We start from the raw sequence: 20,613 nt of genomic DNA, 5'->3' as shown, positions 1-20,613 counted from the left end.
TATTCATATTATTAGCAACAAATTAGACACTACGACATTTCGTGAGTGGGAAGAACATAAAGGAAGCTTTGATAAGAATGTACCTATTTCATTTGATAATTTTATGACTTTTATGCGTAATCGTGCAGATTTGATTGAAACCTTAGAGTTATCGAGCGCCTCAGGCGCCGGTCAGTCTATTCAGCCGGCTAAAATCGCATCTAAACATAGGGTTTTGCTTTCTACTCAACCCACTGAATACTGTGTCACTTCTCAGTCTCAATTATGTCCGAAATGTAATGGTGAGCATAGCTTAAATAACTGCTCTCAGTTTCTCGCGTTAAGCAATATCGAGCGGCTTAATTTGCTGCCGAATTATAAAGTTTGTTTTAATTGCTTCCGACGCGATCACTATGCAAACCATTGCAAGAAGGCAGGCTGTCGAATATGTAAGCGTAGGCATAATTCACTCGTTCATGTCACAGAGCACACGCAAAAAACGGAATCGAGTTCGTGCGAGCGGCCCTCGTCGCCACCGCCGGCTACCGCCTCCGTCCCTGCATTATCGGCTCGCATACGAGTAGCAACTCCACACTTGAATGCATCTGAACCAAACGTCGGACTACTAACCACTGCATTAATTAAAGTATATGGGCATGACAATCGCGAGATCATAGCCAGAGCAGTTTTGGATAATGGCAGTGCGTCTTGTTTTATGACTGAGAAGATGTGTCAACAGTTAAATGTACATACTAATCGAGTAAATAAATCGATTACAGGCATAAACAAATTAAAGTCTCACGTAGGTAAAATGTGTCAGGTGCCAATTAAATCCTTAGATGACACCTACTCGACTTATTTAAATTGTTCTGTTTTGTCCTCGATATCTGACGAGATGCCTTATCAACGGATGGACATATCACGAATAAATATTCCATCTAACATCCGTTTAGCTGATCCTAAGTTTCATAAACCTTCCGAGGTCGATTTTTTAATAGGGGCTGACCTATTTTGGAACTTGTTAGGGTCGCATAAAATTGAATTAAGCGATGGACAGACGATACTGTTTGAGACTAAACTAGGGTATATAGTCGCAGGCCCAACAAACGGCGGCCAAGTATCGGCCCCTTCGCATATTAATTGTTGTTTTACAAATGTCACTTCTTACGCCAGTAATGAAATGCTTGACGATGAGACTCGAACCCAACTGACGCGGTTCCAGCAGCCTGCAAAGGTCTGCACTAAACAATCTCATTATTCCTCGAACAGCAACGACTTAGACAGAAAGTATTTCACTAAGGTTTTCACTCGGCGTCATTCACGTTAAAATAAAATCCATGTCTTCTGGAGATTTTACTTATTACATACTAATAATCTATTATTAGCACAGCTATTATTAGTAACATTTTAAATATGTACTCATTAGTGTAGCTACTTTGGCTCTTATAAAAAAGCTTGTGAAAGTGTTATATCTTAGCCAATTTTCGTATGTTTTCGTACTAAGTACATCTACTGCTAGCAGTCGACTTTACTAGTTATATATTTACGAGTACTTGCTAGCATTACTCATTATTTCAGTTGTACTGTACATACAACGGGTGCATACAATGAGTCTTAGACTTATCTATAAGCGCAGCTATAATTCGCAAGCTAATGCTTCAGCTAGTGATTCGATTATTTTCTAATGTTAGTTCTGCGTGTCCTTCACATTGGAGTTTCATGGGAAGCTGGGGTAAAGTCAACCATATTTTATTTAATGAGTGCTGGGTATTGTAATATAATGTTTATCGTCAATGACCTCAACACTGGTTTGGTTGCCACATCCCACTGACTTTAATTTCGTCCCACCCAGAAGAATTGCTGCCATTTATTTCAATGATGCTGCAAGGTGACTGCTACCTACCTCTCCATCGCGCATCGGTGACCGTCCTCTTTCATCGGCATCGATTCACGACCTCGAGGAGTACACTACATTGGCCACTCACAGTCCGTCAGCATTGAGCAGTTGCGGCAGCAGTCAAATCATGCAAGAAGCTTTGGAACCTTCCACCAGAGCCTGAGTGATATACACACGCTCTGCAACTTAACGCCGTTGTGCTCGTAGAAGAGAAGATACCTCTTCACATTCAGTAACTTGGCGGCCCGCTGTTATAATGTACTTACTTCCTGGGTAGAGCAGTTTGGGTTGAAAGGCAAGCTTTCAACGCCCGGGGGCATGTTCGCAAGAAATCACACCTCCGCGGATGCTGGCAGTATATTATATATAGATAAAAGTTAATGTAGCTTCTTTTGTGCTTTTGCATGTCAAATGTCACTTACTCAATTTTCAATAAGAAAGATAAAACATATATTTTTACATTATAACGCAATATTGCGGCTGTTATACTGAATTTGAAGTTTAGAACGTTAAATAATTTAATCTAGGGCTATTAAACGTTTTAATCTAGGGCAAATGCCATTAAAAACATCACGCGGAAACTAAATTATATTTGCAAGGGCAGACTCTAAGCAACACTGTAAAATGTTAATGTTGATTCGATACAAAGAAATCACGAAAACATATCAAATTTTCATTTATTTTTATTTGTATATCATAACAGTCCTGGGTCAATATCTGACCAAATAATCATCATCATCATCATATATTTAAGAGTTATACTCTTGTCGGTGGAGCGATTTCCATAAGTGTCGGTCCTCTGCCATCTCCTTGACAGCCTGATACGACACGACGTTGAGTTTTTCCTTTACTTGATCTATGTATGTTCTCCTTGGTCTCCCTCTTCGCCTCCTTGCCTCAACTCTCCCTTCAATTATGTTCTTCATAAATTCGTCGTGTCGTAGCAGGTGTCCAAGCATAATAATAATAATGATTTACTTTTGTTTTGTTATTAATGATGATATAATATATAAATAATTAATGATAATAATGATGAATTTAATGTAATTAATATTGTCTTCGGTTACCGCGATAGTTACTCATGAAATAAAACTATGAAAACGGATTATATCGCGTATATTGAATTTATAATACATCCCGACGTTTCGAACCCTTTACAGCGTTCGTGGTCAACAGGTGACTGAGGAAAAATTACAAAGTGCAAAAATACCCACATTCTAAAATAATGAACAATCATAGACTACAAACTTTAAGGCTGGTTGTACATGCAAAATCGGTTCATACACTACAATTATTTTCAAGTAAAGATATATATACGCGATAAAAAAATGTAATGTAATTAATTTTATTTATTTAATAATCCTATATGTAATAAAACTATGAAAACGGATTATATCGCGTATATTGAATTTATAATACATCCCGACGTTTCGAACTCTTTACTAAGTAATTTTTCCTCAGTCACCCGTTGACCACGAACGCTGTAAAGAGTTCGAAACGTCGGGATGTATTATAAATTCAATATACGCGATATAATCCGTTTTCATAGTTTTATTTCATGAGTAACTATCGCGGTAACCGAAGACAATATTAATCCTATATGTATTCAATATTTCTGTAAATAATTAATTGTGTATTAATGCGTGTATTTTGTTTTTGTAAATGCTACTGTAGTTTGCAATAGCTATTAGTTTGTAAGCGATTTTGTGCAACTGTTATGCTTATAAATGTAATAAATAAACAATTAAACAATAACCCTGCATACTTTAGCAGTATAGTTTTAGTATAAAATAGCTAGTGACCCAGGTAGCAATGTGACGTCACTGACGAAACCAAGACGTCATTTGCGACGTCGCAGGTACTTCGCTTTTATGACGTCGTTACGTCAGAAATAACTTTAATATGACGTCATTACGACGTAAAATTGCTAGCTGGGGATATAGACGAGGGTTTGGACTAGCAAAATCATGAATCTAGTATAACTGGATCGGTCACGAGGAGTGGGGGAAAATGACCGAACGGGATAGTCTTATGTATCTTTCAGTAGGAGTAGCAGAGAAAGCGCTGTTATTGTTTGTCCTTGTCATAGTTTCACTTTTCCACCGCTGCCACAACCGAGGTTGTGGCAAACAAATAAGTACGTGACATGTCATGTTTGTTCGTTGCTTGTTTAATTATCGTTGTTTTGTATGAAATTGTGCTTTCTCTTATGAAATATAGTGATGGTCAGCGTTTTGAATGCTTGAACTTTGATAAAATACTGGTGAATTGTTCTGTAATCGGCTGTAATAGCCGCTCTGAGCAAAAATATGAGATCATAACCTTGCACACGTAAGTACGGTATTTTACACCTTCCTCTTAACGCAATATGTGAGAATAACATCGTAAAATTACGTTACACTCAAAGCAATGTAGAATCAAACGATTTCAATAAAAATATCACAATTATTTACGCAAATTAACAAAACATTATTTGTAAAATTATCCGCCCAAATTACGTAGGTAGGTAAGAGTCTGAGGTCAGCCATTTTTAAACTTCTTCTTAATTTAGCTGCATAACAATCATGTTAGGGATACCAGATGAAAATATCATAATTTTATGGGTAATTTTGACCTCGAAGTTTTTTCGTACTTCTAATTCCAAAAAATAAATAAACAAATGTTGTGAAGATTAAATGTGGTGTACATTAATTGGTCTGATTGCGATTTGTGATTTCTTTAAATTAAAACCCATAATACATTTTATTTTACGTTTTATTTACTAAACATGTTTAGTTTTGTACCACCTGCGCGAATTATAGGAGGTATTTCATTGTTTATACGCCTAAAAAGAACGGCCCATTGACATTTTATTTAACAATTTTTTAATACCGTCAAACAAGCTAACTTTGCCTCCAGGGTAATCGCCCCAACGTGATATCAAATATTGGGGTAATTTTTACCAATATGGTATCCCCACGTTTATGACGTCATCTATGTCTATCCCTTACGGGCGCACGCGTATAGCTGGTCTATGTAATGCTAGGTCTATGAGCAAAATTTTAATCATGGTATAATACTTTCAGTTATGTATTTATTTGTTTGTGTGCGAAGTGACTTGAAGACCAAAAATAAACCTCGTTTTCTCCAACACAATATTTGCGATGAGAACTTTCTAGGAACAATGCTACGAGTATTACATATAGCTGGCTTCAGCTAATAACTTAGTACTTACTGTTTACTGTCCCGACAGGTAGCGCAATGGGCCAAGTTCGAAGAAAAGTCCGTCACATTGTAGTGTGTATAAATATTCACTTGGAAAAAATTTGATACTTATATTTCTGTATATGAATCTCTAGATTTTCCATTTCATATACTCGTAATTCGATAAAATTTGGTAGATATAGAGTGGCTAAAAAATAAGTGCATTCCCGTTGCCAGGGAGGTTCTGGGTTTATACTACCTATGTGACCAACTCCTTACGCGTAGTCCTAACCACGTTACGGAAGTTAAGGACGTTAGCCGCGTAAGCTGACGACGCGGGTTCGATTCCCGCCTCGGCCACCGGTGGACTTGGTCACTTTTTCTTTAGTGTATGTTATCTACAGGGTGGGCCAGTGATAAATTAACTTATCACCTCGACCTCTTTCGTTATTTGTGAAATATAAGCAATTGAGAAAAATGTCATTTAATAAAATAAAAAAAGAATTTTTTATTCAAAACGGTGCCTTACACGGGGGAGCAGCGAGCGTTTTGTATTGAAGCCTTTTTTGAAAACAATCGTTCTTATGTGACTGTTCGTCGGCGTTTTCGACTTAAGTTTGGATTAAGCAATATCCGTGAGTGTCCAAGCACAAATTTAATCAAACAATGGATAGTTAGATTTGAGGCTACTGGATCGACACTAAAATCTCGACGCCAAGGACGTGCACGGTCTGCGCGTACCTACTAATGAAAACATCGAACGGGTGAGAGCGTCTGTGAGAGCGGATGCAAGGAACTCAACGCGTAAACGAGCTACGGCTTTGGGGTTGTCCAGAACAACTTTACGACGACATCTTGATGATTTAATTTTTAAAACGTAAAATTTATTTCTTTATCCCAAATTCTAATTATAAAAATATTCATCATCATCATCATCATCATGTCAGCCGATAGATGTCCACTGCTGGACATAGGCCTCCCCCAAGGCTCGCCACTCCGACCGATCCTGTGCCGCTCGCAACCACCGAATTCCCGCGACCTTCACCAGGTCGTCGCTCCATCTTGTTGGAGGCCTACCGGCAGTTCGTCTTCCGGTACGCGGACGCCACTCCAGAACCTTCCGGCCCCACCGGCCATCAGTTCTGCGAGCAATGTGCCCCGCCCACTGCCACTTAAGGTTTGCAATTCTGCGAGCTATGTCAGTGACCCTAGTTCTACTGCGGATATCATCATTTCTGACTCTATCACGCAGAGAAACCCCGAGCATAGCCCTCTCCATTGCCCTTTGCGTGACCTTGAGCCTTCTTATGAGGCCCATTGTTAGCGCCCACGTCTCAGATCCGTATGTCATCACTGGCAACACACACACTGGTCAAAGACTTTTGACTTAAGACACTGCGGCAATTTGGACGAAAATATACTGTGGAGCTTTCCGAACGCTGCCCAACCGAGTCGGATTCGACGAGTGACCTCTTTCTCGAAGTTGGACCTACCTAACTGGACTGTTTGTCCTAGGTATACATAATCGTCAACAACTTCGAGCGCAGAGCCTCCGATTAATAAAATATTATTTATTATTATTTATTGAATTTTTTTTAATGCATTTTTCATTGGCCCATCCTGTATTTCAGTTTGTAGTTTATATTTTAAAAGACCAATCAACTTCACCGGCGACCGAAAAGCTGGCAGCTTTCTCGCGCAACGTATTAGCATCGGAAATGCTGCCAGCTCCCTCGGCACCTTGCCAAAGGGGCCTCATTTTCTAGACGTATTTTAGTTTTATTTAGTTATTAGTTTTTAGTTTTAATTTAGATTTATTTTATAGATAAGTTCGTTTTTAATACCACAAATGTTTTGTTATTCCTTTTATAAATGTATAATATATAGTAGTGTGACTACTCAAAAAACACAAATCAAAAAAATATTTCATAAAATATTTTGATTTGTTCCCTAGTTGGATTTGAGAACTTGGCATATTTTCTACATTCACGTTTTCAGTAAGTATGATCTAAGTTACAGCAAACAGCTTAGTTTCAACGCATTCACTTGACACGTCCACCGTCTCACACAGGTTAGACGTATTGCCAGATGCATGTCAACTGTCACTGTCAGTGACATTGACAGACAAGCATCTTTAAACCAAGATTTTTACGATTATCTTTATTATTAATTATAAATAGGAATATTACGCGAAACTCTGCGAAGGGGGCGCCACTACCACAATCTGAGGGTCTATCGCGAAACAAGAAAATCGAAATTTCGTTATCTAACATTTCTGTCACTTGTATATTCGAGCGATAAAGAGGCAGATGGCGAAATTTCAGATTCGCCCAGATCCCGGTAGGTCCTCTGTAAACCATGGAGACTATATAAAGGAACCAAATCTCTATGCATGAAAAGTGTCCATCAAAAAACAGTAATTAGGCGGCGCCACCATACACCGAAATACTACCAAAAACAACCTACGTAATTTGGTCGGGTTATTTGTTGCCTTATATGGTTCATGTTATACTCATGTCCCAGAGCCTAACTAGCGCCACCGGAGAGATTAGGAACTATTATTTAAAGCTGAAAGCGGTCACTTGCAAAAATTCTGCCATAAGAGATTGGCGTCCTTTCTATACCATCCAATCCATCCATACTGTAAACAAACCGCCTTGATGGATCAATGTCATATTTTATTATCTCTGAAAACTTGTCAAAAATCAGTTAAAGGTACAGTATGTATAAGTTACTCTATGGTTTACTAATAGGGACGTCAAGTTGTGCCAACCCTAATAATTGCTCGGAGCAATGCTGAGCCGAACGGAGCCGAGTTTGCCCGAAGCGAGGAGTTTCGGGCAAGAGAAGTATTCATGTTGTTTATTAAGGAGACTCGTACGTGGGATAAAGGATAAGTAAAACAATTGTTATAATAAAGATTGTCTAATTACTCAAAGACAGCATACGATCAAACACATTCTACGCTTAAAACTAATATTTACAAAATTAAAAAATATTCTAAACTAATCTCCATTTAAATGCCGGGAATGTCAGAATGTCAATATTTAAAATAAATAAAAATATAACAGTGTCAAGACAATGATCTCGTTTTATCGTAGTGGTAATACATAACAAAATATCAAATAGGTACCGTCAACCGGGGTTAATACGGATGGGTGGGATGAATAGGGACAAAATTTAAAATGTGATTTACCTGACAATTCAGGAATGTCAATTCTTGGTTCCTGACAATTCCTAACTACCCACACAAATTGTATCATACAAAATCTACTATTATTTTCAATCGAATGATATAGATTTTGTGTTGTGATATTTATTAAGAAATTATCAGGTAAATTACATTTTCAGTTTTGTCCCTATTCACCCCAGCCATCTCTATTCACCCCTCTTGACGGTATATAAACAGAGTGGTGGGGCTGTCTGGAATACAGTCAAACTATTTTACAGTGCCTATCGTAATGTAACAAATCATTTATAATAATAATAGTTTATTTTGTATCATAACCATTGTTATGATACAAAATAAACCTCGTATTTTTATATTCACTTTGCTTTTGAATAGATTCAGGTGTTTTGAATAGCCCCACGCAACGATATGAATAAGGATACCAATCCACATATTATATAATACTATACTACCAATCTTATTTCGATTGTAACATAAACTCTTTAAGGCAATTATTTTAACATACTTGTAATTTCTAATAAATAACAATTTTAATAACAAAACTTCCGTGAGACACCGACATATTCAATATATCCTATTCTGCGCCGGTCCACCAACGCGAGATCCTGACGACACTCCTCGGTACGTAGTGAAATATATTGAGCGTTTTTCGACGGTGACCCGTTTTTAATATATTGAATATGTCTTGTTATTTCGTTTTGTGCATTGGTTTTCACAACTGAATGTATTACCACTACGAAAAGAATTCTAAATAGTCTTGACTTATTAATTTATAAGAAATTAAGGTCAAAAATATATACACTTTAGCACGAAACTAAATGAACACAACTGTGTTAATATAACTATATTAAATTCTGGTAAATCTTTATTCTTCGAAGATATCTATCATAAGTGTAGATATTTTTAACTTTGACTTCATAAACGCAAGACATAATTATGTGTAACTAATTAACTCTAGGTGGGTACGATTTTTTAATCTTACGACTAGACAGGTACTGTACAGTAAATACTGTCTGTTAAACAATTAAATATAATTAATAAATTAATATAAGTAGACGGTTGCTTACAGAAATCTATCACTATTGCTTTGAAGCGTCAACGTATAGCAGTGATAGGAGAGCTAGCTTGTGTTTTTCTAAACAACGATTTAGATATAAATAGTTTTTACAATGTTTTCGGTACATTTTTTTTTGCGAATTTTATCATTTTTACCATGAATGCCTTCTAACATTTATCGAGACAAATTTTAACACCAAATGGTTTTTTAACAGGATTTTATATATAATTCTATGAAACAATATGGATGCTGTCAGATATCTTATTTCTAATGATTTATATTTTTATTATTTACCTAAACGAAACATCACTGGTATTAATGTAATCTGTATTAAATGTAATCTTTACGACCACTTATCTAACTGATTACTAGAAGACCTTTTACATTACGTCTTTGCGAGGGGTTAGTTCGAACTCCTGGGGCTACTTTGATCTTTAAAAATCATTAGAGACCCAATTTTACATCTTTATATGCTCATTTAATCATTATAAGATACATACGTGTTTCATATTTATTCAGGTAAAGTATAAACTCAACTTATGATTTTTTGAATTGAAAATAGTCCCACGTAATGGTAAAAGTACGCATTGTAAGATAAAAACAGAGCGAAGTCTTATATAATCTCACGATATAATATAATCAGATGCATACCTATTACATACTTTTTCGACTTTGTTCGTTTTTTTTTCATAATTTTACTAACATACACACAAAATAACAAGATTATCTAAGCTAGAGGCACAGTTCTCGTAATGACACGTTCATTAAACGTAAATGTATTTTTTTCTGTCATTCTTATTTAGTTAGTCGTAAAGCCTCAAGTGTTTGTTTTTTTTGAAAAAAAAAAAGTAATGAGGTTAGACAATTTAGGCATGACGTTTTAAATGAATTAATATAGTCATCTTTATTTGTGCTTTTCGACTTTAAGAAATAATTAATGTCAAAAAGTTCAAAGATATTTACTACATTTATTGCTTTTGAATGATACAAATTATCTATGTACATCAGCTCAAAAGTTCTACATAAAGATAAGTAACTATTATAGATATCTCGTCAGAACTTTAAATAACTTGTGATTAAGAAAATAATGTTTTAAGCAAACACAATTTGTGTTAAATGCAAATGATTACAAATTACAATTATGTAGTTATGGTCTACCAACAGTCACAAATACAAAACTTATATTTGCTCTTTTATTTTAATATTTTGCAATTCTTTCATAAAATCACTCAAGTCACTAAGATTCATTTAGAATGAATTTAAAATAATCATTCTTTCGTTGTGTATTATCATTGATTGAAAGTATGTCATCTGTTTATTTATATGAAGAAATTCTTACATATTTTCTTTTTTTATTTATAATAGTTTGCATGGTCATCATGGTCATGATTAAACAAATTAGATAAAAGTGTCCTTTACTAATTCCCAAATACTAAATCTCACTTAAGAAATTTACTTTTATTTGTACTGTACGCTTTTAACACTAACACTCAAATTGCTACACGTCAGTTTTCCGAACACTCTTCCACACTAATTATCATGTTGTACATATTCACTAATGTTCACACCCCAGCCGGGGTGAGATAGTCCATTGCAAGCGTGCACAGTCTCGGGGCACGATAGGGCACGGTAGGGCACTGGCACACGTTTGGCATGCTTACACAGCCTGGGGCTAGGGCATCATGACCCGATTCGGCAGGAGCTTGGTGTCAGGGTTGTGGTGGGTTCCGTCGCTGCTGGAGATGTCGCTGGTGCTGACGACGGTTGGTTGGGAGAAGTTCTTGCAAAGTACTAGTACCTGAAAGAAGAATAATGTTTAGTACCTAATGTACCTATTTCGTACAGAATTGTCACGGTGGGGCCGCCATTAATGAAATTACTGTACTCCGTAGCAGCAGTTTGACTGAAACTTGAGCCGAAAGCTCAGTTGGATTGGCAACGTACCATCACGCTCCGTGATTGTTGCGTCATTTAGGGTCTTAGCTAAATTGATTGTTAAATACTTACGCAATTGAATTTCCAATTTAGCAAGAACCCTAAATATTGGATTGTTAATTTCATGATAATATTGTTTTCGGTTACCGCGATAGTTACTCATGAAATAAAACTATGAAAACGGATTATATCGCGTAACGCTGTAAAGGGTTCGAAACGTCGGGATGTATTATAAATTCAATATACGCGATATAATCCGATATCATAGTTTTATTTTGTAATTTCATCATCTTAGATAGATGCCTATATAATTAACTAAACATTTATTATAAATTTGTCTTTTTCTATCATACACCACATTAATTTATAGATTACTAGCTTTTGCTTGCGACTTCGTAGTAATTTGGGTAGCTTATTTTTTATCCAATCTGCTTTTTATCGATTTCTCATACAAACTTCCACCCCCTTAAAGGATGATATCTGGGATAAAAACTACCCTGTGTAAAATTTCAGCGGTTTAAGCGTGAAGAGGTAACAGACAGACAGACAGACACACTTCCGCATTTATAATATTAGTATGGATATCACTACACTGTCCTGGGCAAAGATTTTTATCACTTTCCAACTGTAACAAATTAATGGCGTTATTCATAAATACTTGTCAAGTCTAGCAAGCCCTTGATAATCGTGTGTTCTTATCTGTCATTTTGACATTCGTGTTTGTTAGAAAGGGACAAAATTTAACAAAGATTTGCTAAGTCTTATTAATAAAGTGGTAGGTAAATTACTTAGAAACCCAACTATAACACTTAAAGTACAAGTTACAAAACGGTTCTCTACAATCTCGAGTCGTGTGTTCAGGTATTAGCCATAATTTGCGCTAATACAAGATCGTGCTTAGAAACGTCAGTTCTAGGAACATTTCGAGTTTTATTCTGCAGGCTTAATTTTGCAAGTTAATGTACCTACTAATGTAAGTAATACTACCGTAGATGATAATATAATATAGTACCGTAAATTGAGGGTTAATATCTGCTGGAGAAAACTTAGACAAGTGCGAGTAGGACTCTCCCACCGAGGGTTCCATACCTTTTAGTATTACTATAGCGGTAACAGAAATACAGCATCATCTATGAAAATGTCAACTGTCTAGCTATCAAGGTTCATGAGATACTGCGTGGTGACAGAAAGACGGACAGTGGAGTATTAGTAATAGGGTCACGTTTTTACCCTTTAGGTACGGAACCCTGAAAAGGGAAGCTAAAGCCAGATATACATACATATTTTAAACCCTATTCAGAAGCCGAAGAGCATCTAATTTAGGGTCTCCTCTCACCTATCGCCGCGGAATCGGTAATAGCCGATAGAAAAAAGTTTTGTATCTACGCAATATGAGCGAACTTGTGTGAAATTAGGGAGGAAATATTCTCATCTCATCTAAAATTTAAACTGCAGGTCCAGGGCAGGTGCAATTAGACTATTACACGGCAATTTGCAACACAGAAAACCTTTATGCTAATTGGGTAATACCATAGAGTAACTTATACTAGAGCGGTACTGTCATAGTAAATTTTGTAGCCCCAGTAAATTCACTGCCATCTGTCGACACACTTTAAAACTAAAAATGAAGATTTATAAAAATACGATAGAATGTATTTAAATATAGATAAATGATTTTTTTTATTTGCATAAATTATTTTTATGATTTTGACCCATGTTCTTTCACTGATATGCTTTAAAATTGTTAAATAACAAACGAAACCGTCAACGCCATCTATACGACTGTAGGCCAAAACTAGTAGCGCCCTCTGAACGAGAATCATATTTTCGTGATTTTCGAGGCACGTTTTTTCCTTAGACTGTATCCATCTATTACGGAGTTATATCTATCTTTGGTAATACGGAGGGGATTGTCTCCTCCGTAGCCAGGACGTCAATTTATAATTAGAACTACTTACTTTAAAGCTACCAGAGTTTCTATTACCGTAAAATGGGGTTACTTTGATTCGCGGGGTAACATTAATCATCGATTTTTAAGGAATAGGAAGTATATCTGTAAACGCGAACTTAAACATTTCATGATGTGGTTGGCATGCTTAACCGAAATAGATGATGAACGCGTTCAGAAAGGAATTCCTTGTAATTTAAAAATCGATGATCAATGTTACCCCACGAATCAAAGTAACCCCAGTTTACGGTACATAGGATATTTGAGAAGATGACTTACCGTGTACAAAGCGCTGAGTAACCCCATACTGGCACCAGCTAGCACATCATACCAGTGATGTCTATGGTCCGATACCCTTGTTAAAGAGCACACAGCGGCGTAACCCAGGCACACAGCTTGTACCAGTGGCACGATCAGCACGGAGCGACTGTGCCAGCTGAACGCACGGCGTTGGAGGTACCACTGTAAATAAGAAAGAATTTTAGGATTGCCATAAACTAATATCAATGAGGGGAATACCGTCTATCAGGTAAGTCTCTCCATCTACAAGCTCTTTCGTCCCTTTTACTCTCGAGCTTGTACACATGTTCCACTTACACTTACAAAAGGTAGATAAATAAATACCCTTCGCGGTGATTGGATTCAGTTACCTCAGTTATCAAATAAGATTATTATGTTGGCCATCCGTTCTAAAAAGTACAATACTTCAGGGTATAGGAATCTCACGTTTTTGTCACGATTTATAATAGCAAGATGGGGTTCTTCTTCTTCTTCTTCTTTTTCTAGGGGCTATGTAAGGCTCCAGAGCCTATGTATCACTGCGACCATCTCTGATCTATTGTGATCGCCACCTACTACAACTCTCGATCCAAACCTGCAACTTCAAACAGCTGCAGGATCTTTTTGGTTTCGAGAGACTTTAACTCCTCCGGGCGCAATATATGTCCACCCAGGATCAAGTCACGAGTGCGCATTAGGCAGGGGCACTCTGTGAGGATGTGTAGGGGCGTCTCCTCTGCCTCCATACAGAGTCTGCACCGCCCCATGTCACGTTTCCCCATAGTGTGCATGTGCTTATTTAGGCCGCAGTGCCCGGTAAGCACCCTGACCAAGTTGCGCAGTTGGTTCCTAGGCAGCGCCAAGGCGCTCGAAGACGCCTTTTTGCTGAAGGCCTTGATAAGCGCTTTGGAATGGTTCAACCCTGGTTTCTCCCTCCAGAGTTGAATGGTTTTGTAGTGACAGTAGGTCTTTAGGGTGAGCCGCGTTAGGCTTCTGGGAATCCCACAAAACGGCTCAGGACTGTAGTTCTTCCCCTTAGCCCCTGCTCGCGCGAGTTCGTCGGCCTTTTCGTTTCCAACGATACCCGCATGCCCCGGGACCCAACGTAGAACAACCTTGTTCCTGGCTCCAAGGTTGTTCAATAATTGCCTGCAGTTCTCAACCAGCCTCGATGTGGTGACATCAGAGGTTAGGGCTAAGAGTGCCGCCTGGCTATCCGAATGGATATAGATAGTATGGTTGCCGTAGTTGCTTTGCAGATTCATTGACGCACATTCAATAATGGCGTATACCTCTGCCTGGAATATAGAGCAAAAACGCCCTAGGTTTAAGCTGATGCTTTTCCTGGGCGCTTCACCATATACTCCGCAGCCTACTTCAGATCCGGATTTGGAGCCATCAGTGTACCACCTCAGGCTTCCTTCTTTCCACTTAATTTGACTGTTTGACCAGTCCTCCCTTTTGGGGAGTTCCACTGAGTAGAGTTTGAGTGGACAAAATTTGGGTGCCATAGTGTCGGACGGCATCCCAAGAACAGGAATATCGTACACTGATTCCTTAAACAGTCTCAGAGTTTGCGATAACCAATTACCTCTCCTCGCGCCCGCTATTCTAAGCATACTAGATCTCGCCTCCAATTCCAGATGCAGGTGAAGGGGCGGTAGATTTAGTATGGCCTCTAGGGCTGCCGTCGGGGAGGATGACATGGCTCCAGTGACGATGACACAGGCAGTTCTTTGCAGGCTGCCAAGCCTCGTCACTGTTGCCTTCTGCGTCGTTTTCCTGTACCATGCTACGGAGGCGTAAGACACTATCGGCCTCACTATAGCCGTGTACAGCCACAAGGCAATCTTGGGTTTTAGACCCCATCGGTTGCCTGCTAAACGACAGCATATTGCCAAGGCTGATCTAGCCTTTTGTATAGTTCCGTCCACATGCTTGTTCCAGGTCAGTTTCTGGTCCAGTGTTACCCCCAGATATTTGACCTCTGTTGAGAACGGAATAGTTTTACCATTCATGACAAGCGGCTTAAGTTTGTCTAGTTTGTCTAGTTGCTAGACAAAGATGGGGTTAGAAGAAACACATAATTTGAAATACCTAACATAATCATGTCTCAAGATCGTTGCAAAATTAGATAAGGGATGTCTATTTTATTATTAATTTATTATTATTTCCATTTACTTCTTAAATTGCTAGAATTATGTAACCGAAGCTGATAAAATGTACTTACCGCTAGAAAGAGTCCGCAGTAGACAGAGAGAGAAGAGTGTCCCGACGGGAAACTTCGGATAGCGTCGATTCGCAGGTACTGGGAGTAGTCCGACGTGCACTTATATTGGGTCACGTATGTCGACCTGCGCAAAAAGTTACATTTAATTTCTGATCTCCTGAGTGAGTCTGATTTGCTGGCTCCCCAGAAAACCAGCGCCGTTGACCACGCTAGTCGTGCCTGCTTTGCTGAGTGGAGACCATTTCGGCTTCACATCTCTATTTCTGTTCTATTTACTTCTTTGAATTCAAGAAGGCCCCCAACAAGGTTTTACGACGGTTAAACTCGGAATGAGGGCTGCCGCGTTTAATTTCGCCGCTAGTTGCGCTAGTGTAGATGGAGGTCTTTCAAAATGTCAAATGCATAGAAGTTTGGGAAGTTTCAAGCTTTTTTATCGGGAATTTTTACTCCTTTTTCATAATTTCGGTAAATCTTTGTCCATCTTTGATTAATCATGGTAAACAATAGATATAGCTCAATAAATGTTAGTGGTTTAAAAAGAGTGCCAACTAAAATATATGCGAAATTAAACAGGTTGAAAAAAGTGGCACATTTAGACGTTAAAATACCTTTGTGTATATTAGAACTTATCGATTTTATAACAATAAGCATAGAAGAATTTTGAGATCTGTTTTTCTGGACCTACATCTACAGTGGCGCCAACTGGTGAGCACAAAAACGGTAGCCCTCATTGGATAAGGGTATGCATAACCGCATGTTCTGAAGATTCTTGGTCGGGGCCTATGCAATCTTACGAAATGATGAAATAATTAGGAAATATTATAATAAGTAAGCAATAACAATAAACCTTAAGGGCCGCCCCACACTTGCGTCTCCAACACGTCGGCGTCTAGCCAACTCTATGGCTGCTCCTACGCAACGTTGGCGCAACTGCGCAGCGACGCCATTTTTCATAGCGTTGACTAGACGCCGACGCCACAGGGCGGACACGCTATACATTAAAAATCACTCGCGTTTCTACGTGTGAACAACACGTCCGTACACGTGACATGCGTCATAATGTGAGTAAGTTGCTTAAAAAGTTAAAATAGTACTGAGAGTACGCCAGAAGTCCGCCAGATTTCTGTCGCGAGCCGAGCGGTAATTCGAGTCGGGGTGGGGCGGTGTATGTTCTTTGTAGTCTGTGAGTATTACTTATTCTGTGCTGATGCTCAAAAACGCTAGTGTGGGGTTTCCCTAAGATATGAAAACACTAATTTGTTATTATTACGTTTTGCTTGAGTTTGCATATTGTTTTACATTAATTTTAACTGCATTACATTAATTTTACGACTGTAAAAGATTAGAAGTAGGTTACAGATTGCTACGTTGGCTTATCAAGAACCTAATCTCGTTCGAGATTGTTTCCTGCATGCCGTTTTGAATTCAGAAAAAAGGAGAACTTTTATTCTTTTTTTGTTGATTAACAATGATGCTAAAATCAGACTGCCAAGTATGACTCGTCGCGCACGACACCACACTAAATAGTAACGTGCATTCAGGTGATGCAGGTAACTGAAAGCGAAATACTTTTCAATATGGCAAATATCTATAAAACCAGAAGCACTTTATACTTTAGCAGCACTCACGATACTGCAACGCTTACCATGGCTACTTCCTTAATGTTGTTATAGTGCTCCTAGTTTAGTAGATATTTGCCATTTTTTAAAATTATGTAGCGTTCGAAATTACCCCCATACTAAAAGTCGCGCGTGACAAATGGAGCTGCGCGCGTATTATTTATATTGACCAGTTTAATCTGAATATACCTACTCGTATTCGCGCGTAATGGCGTTTAAGTTTTATTTATTTTTATTCACTATCAAAATATTAAACGTATCTGTAAATACTTGTCTGCTTACACGAGAATAAGTATATTTTGATCATAGCCCGGTCGAGGCACTACTTCTTACTTCCGTCACTATTATCCAAATATACATTTTCTTTATAAGATTTTAACATGTTTTTGGGAACAATCGGAAACAATCCATTAGCACCTGCCTATTGTAATAATAATAGCTTCTGTTCGCGACTTCGTTTGCGTGGGATGATGATTGACAAAAACTATCCTATGTCCTTTCCCGGGCCTCAAACTATCGGTTGGTACTAAATCGGTTGAATATGGTTTAAACGTGACGAAAGAGTTAATTTCGCATTTATAATAGTAGTAATTGGGCATCACAGGTCAGCATATACTTAGTCGAACTGTGCCAGTAAGTTAACATGCTGACATATCAACATCTGGTCGAATCTATAGGCCAAAGGGCAGCTATTATCAAATTTTGCAGAAAGGGAATGTAGGGCGATCTAAATATTCTAATATGTACCTATACAAAGTTATTGGAACTTTTACTAGAGTTAAATCATCATGTTGAGATTGTTGAGTTTACTCAAGCTTTAATTGTTTTAAATAGGTTTTTTTTTTCAGTACAGCTACTAAAAATAAGAATTACATGCTTTATTGTCATTCCTAAGTTTCATTTTAATTTTCATATTGTTTTATATAATTTCAGTCTACTTTGTCAATAAAATAGTATTATCATTTATCACTATTATTTTTCATTCAGTCATTATAACTGATAGTGCCTGGCGAGATTTTTTAATAACATTTTGAAAAATAAAATTTAATAGTTTGAAAATGTTTGAAAAGAATATGTAACTGGTTTCCTGGTTGACAAAATCTTAAATTAAATACCCAGACTAAACAACCTGTAGCAATTTTTTTACTGTGTACATTCTCGCCCCATTTCCAATTCATTCTTACCCCTCACAAGTCTCCAATTTGTCCGGCTTGCACAACTCGAAGAACGTCGGCCGGGGAGATCCGACTACACACTTGATCACCTCCAAGATGATCAGATTGAACACGGCGCCGTATATGTAGTCTTTGTAGATGAGGGCGGCGGTTTTCGCACTGGTGGATAGTCTACTCTTCTTGAGGGAGTATTCGTCGTCTCGGTGTAGGGAGGTTTCTACTGCCCATAGCTGGAACAAAGTAAAAGCGGGGTGAGAAGAGCCCGAGTTTTTAAGACGGGTAAATTAGAATTGTGTGATTGAAAAAGGTTTGTGAATTCACTTTTCACCATGGTGACGTCTAGTGTGATTGGCCGTATTTATACATTTGACCAGGAGCGGTATTCGACATGCGTTAAGTGACGTTTCGTGTTGAACTTCAGTTGAATGGAAGAAATCGTGTGTTGTCGAATAGGTAAATTTGACATTAGCAATCCACAGTTAGGTGACAACGAAACCAAACCGAACCACGCAGAGTTCAGAGCCATTTTAAACCGTATAGTAGTAAGAAAACAAAGTTGATTTTTGTTGCATAATTTTTTCAATGAATGAGTTTTGGTTGTACCAAATGATACTTTCCACAGTTGATAAACAAATGATTCATTCCACTGTTGAACTGATGTTGAAGCCGAAACTGACAGTTGTGCATCTCGAATAGGGCCCCAGGTATATAGATCTTTAAACTTGTTAGAAATTACATACATACATATAATCACGCCTATTTCCCGGAGGGGTAGGCAGAGACCACGGATTTCCACTTGCTACGATCCTGACATACCTCTTTCGTTTAACTATATTCAATTATGAAATTCTACTTAATTATTTTGTTCACTAATCATTTTACTTAGAATTACGTTAGACTCCGACCACGCTAAGTTTGCAACGACTTGGCAGTGACTATGCATACTATGGGGCATTTTATATGAAAAGGGACCTTATTGTCGATGGCGCTTACGCCGCACAGCGCCGCGCGGCATTGTATTTATATCGGAGCATCGTTAATAATAGCGTAAGCGCCATCGACAATAAGGTCCCTTTGTATAGAAAATACCACATATTATCCCTTAGGTTACTGGATCACAGTTTATTTATAACATAATTATAATTATTATTTATCTCCACGGGACTTAATCGCGTAAAATAGTTTCAAACCTCCGAGACCACGGGGACAACGCCGTCCTCGAAACGTCGGAGGTAAATTTGAAACTATTTTACGCGATTAAGTCCCGTGGAGATAAATAATAATGAGTAAAAATCGTGAAAGTTTAAATCAGTGTATAATTATAATTATTACATTTATGTATATTGAACTTTGTTTCTTGTTTATACTAAAATTTAGCCGGAACCACGATTATAGAATTAATTTTGGTGTTTTCCTGGTCGGTTACAGTTAGATATTCTTAGTTGCAAAAATCATTTAATATTTAATGTGGTATGCTACATTGGCTGTTTGCGTAATTTTTCTTTCAATTGAAATCGGCTTACAATTTAAAAAAAAACCGGCCAAGTGCGAGTCGGACTCGCACACCGAGGGTTCCATACTTTTTAGTATTTGTTGTTATAGCGGCAACAGAAATACATCATCTGTGAAAATTTCAATTGTCTAGCTATCACGGTTAATGAGATACAGCCTGGTGACAGACAGACAGACGGACAGACGGACAGCGGAGTCTTAGTAATAGGGTCCCGTTTTTACCCTTTGGGTACGGAAACCTAAACATTATTTAATATTGAATGTGGTATGCTGCTGCGTATTTTGCTGTTTGCGTAATTTTTCTTTCAATTGAAATCGGCTTACAATTAAAAACAATAAGTAATTATTGCATGTTTTAAGTTTGTATGAATAATTGCCGTACTAATATCTGAACCATGTAAATTTTCAAGCTATTATTATTATAATAAATTACATATTCAGAGTTGTATATTTCTCAAACAGGCTCCTTAAAGTAATCGATAATAATTAAAATTTGCAAAAACCGAATTTGAATACTCGCATAATTTTTCATATTTTGCAAATGGTTAAACCATAATTAGTGTGGTTTAAAATTAAGGATACATGTTTGGACGTATGACGATAACATAT

At 37.7% G+C, this 20,613-nt stretch overlaps 1 protein-coding gene across 3 annotated transcripts in view; it reads right to left on the bottom strand.

The window, feature by feature from the left end:
- The window catches only part of LOC134749601 (phospholipid phosphatase 3-like), a 462,302-nt gene that overhangs the window by 304,712 nt on the left and 136,977 nt on the right, over nt 1–20,613 (bottom strand). For 2 of the 3 annotated variants that reach the window (XM_063684614.1, XM_063684615.1), the window contains exons 4-7: nt 18,502–18,722; nt 15,699–15,822; nt 13,469–13,651; nt 7,980–11,104 (exon numbers count right to left, since the gene is read on the bottom strand). In XM_063684614.1, the coding sequence (XP_063540684.1) occupies nt 10,979–11,104; nt 13,469–13,651; nt 15,699–15,822; nt 18,502–18,722 (654 nt within the window). In that variant the 3' untranslated portion in view covers nt 7,980–10,978. Of the gene's footprint in view, nt 1–7,979; nt 11,105–13,468; nt 13,652–15,698; nt 15,823–18,501; nt 18,723–20,613 lie in introns of those variants that run through there. The other variant, XR_010128502.1, reaches the window with a different exon arrangement.

The sequence above is a fragment of the Cydia strobilella genome, chromosome 18, assembly GCF_947568885.1.
Source record: "Cydia strobilella chromosome 18, ilCydStro3.1, whole genome shotgun sequence".
Taxonomy (NCBI): domain Eukaryota; kingdom Metazoa; phylum Arthropoda; class Insecta; order Lepidoptera; family Tortricidae; genus Cydia; species Cydia strobilella.
The sequence above is the reverse complement of the archived record's forward strand: the minus strand, read 5'-3'. Positions and strand labels throughout refer to the sequence as shown.